General features: G+C 30.0%; 1 protein-coding gene across 1 annotated transcript; it reads left to right on the top strand.

Annotated features, from left to right (window-relative positions):
• Nucleotides 1-222: 222 nt before the first annotated feature.
• Nucleotides 223-1,357, top strand: LOC112467668 (the record flags this gene model as incomplete). Its single annotated transcript, XM_025036370.1, has 3 exons — nt 223-279; nt 889-1,108; nt 1,249-1,357. Coding segments are annotated over exons 1-3 (386 nt in total), but the record flags the coding sequence as incomplete, so codon positions are not given.
• Between the last annotated feature and the right edge of the window lie 278 nt (nt 1,358-1,635).

Raw genomic sequence — 1,635 nt, 5'->3', positions numbered from 1 at the left:
AAAAATGTAATTATTAATGTAAAAATATCTATTACAAATATTTAAACACATTTATTACATTTAATAAATATTTAAATACATTTATTCCATCACCATGGTAACTTTTTATCCACAATATTCATATTATACGCGTACCACATCTCCAATTGTTTTTGAAGCTGTCCTGCATATTTCTTCTATATAATAATATAGTATATAATATTATATACGATATCGTTTAAAATGCCTACAGAGATCGAAAGAAACAGCGAAAATGCATGCACTTTACAGGAGCATAATGTAAGTAAATTTGAATTTTATAGAAAGAGAAAGAGAGAGAGAAAAATGACAGAATGAAAGATAGAGAATGATATTAAAAGAGAGAAAAAGAGAAAGTGTGTGTGTGTGTGTGAGAGAGAGAGAGAGAGAGAGAGAGAGAGAAAGAAAGCGAGAGAGAGAAAGAGATAAGGTTAAGAGAAAGAAGAAAAGTAAGAGATTTGTGTGTATATGTATGTGTATGAATGACAGAGCAAATAAGGTTAAGAGAGAGAAAGTAAGAAAGAGATTTGTGTGTATATGTGTGTGTGTGTGTGTGTATGTTATTAATCTATATAGATTCATCTATATATCTATATATATATCTTTTTTTAGAATAGTTGTATCATTACGGATCTACTTTCAAAGAGGAAACTGCAGAAGCCTGCAAAAATCAATAGAGAGAGAAACAGCGAAAATGCATGCACTTCACAGGAGCATAATGTAAATAAATTTAGAGAATGAGCGCGAGAGAGAAAGAGAGAGAGAGAGAGAGAGAGAGAGAGAGAGAGAGAGAATGAGGTTAAGAGAGATAGAGAGAAAGAGAAATTGCCGTTATTAAATATCTATATAGATTTATATATCTTTTTTTAGAATGACATGGAGGATATTAATGCCGAAAATCGGCATTTAAAGAGGAAGTTGCAGGAGTTGCAGCGGCAACTGGCCGCTGCTTTGGCCAAGCAACCACCACTGCAGGCTGTGGTGGCTGCTGACAATTTACAACCTGCAGTGGTGGCTGCTGACAATCCACAGCCTGTAGTGGTGGCTACTGAGATTCCTCCAGTGTCACTGGAGGATGAGATATTGCATCGTAAGTATATAGAATAATAAATAATATAGAATAATAAATAATACTAAATAAAAATAAATAATAAATAATATAAAATAATAAAATAATATAGAATAATAATAAATAATACTAAATAAAAATAAAAATTATATTTTTTACAGCAATAAATAAACCTCGACGATGGGCCAGAGGAGAAAGAGGCCGAGGACGTGGACGCGGGCGTGGCCGTGGACGCGAACGTCGCCGCGAAAATACAATTATTATTAACATGTAATAATTTATGTTTTATTATGTTATATGTTATTTATTTATTATTAATGTTAAATAACATAATAAAACATAAATTATTACATGTTACATTAATTTACATAAATTATTACATATTATTACATGTTAACATAATAAAACATAAATTATTACATGTTTATTATAAATTATTACATGTTAAAACATAAATTATTACAATTTTGTGTTAAATAAATTATATTCATCCCATTTGATTTTAAATTAATAAATTTGATTCTCTTTCTCTCTCTCTCTCTCTCTCT

This window comes from Temnothorax curvispinosus, unplaced genomic scaffold, assembly GCF_003070985.1.
Source record: "Temnothorax curvispinosus isolate PA1 unplaced genomic scaffold, ASM307098v1 QBEX01017753.1, whole genome shotgun sequence".
In the NCBI taxonomy this organism is placed as follows: Eukaryota; Metazoa; Arthropoda; class Insecta; order Hymenoptera; family Formicidae; genus Temnothorax; species Temnothorax curvispinosus.
The sequence above is the reverse complement of the archived record's forward strand: the minus strand, read 5'-3'. Positions and strand labels throughout refer to the sequence as shown.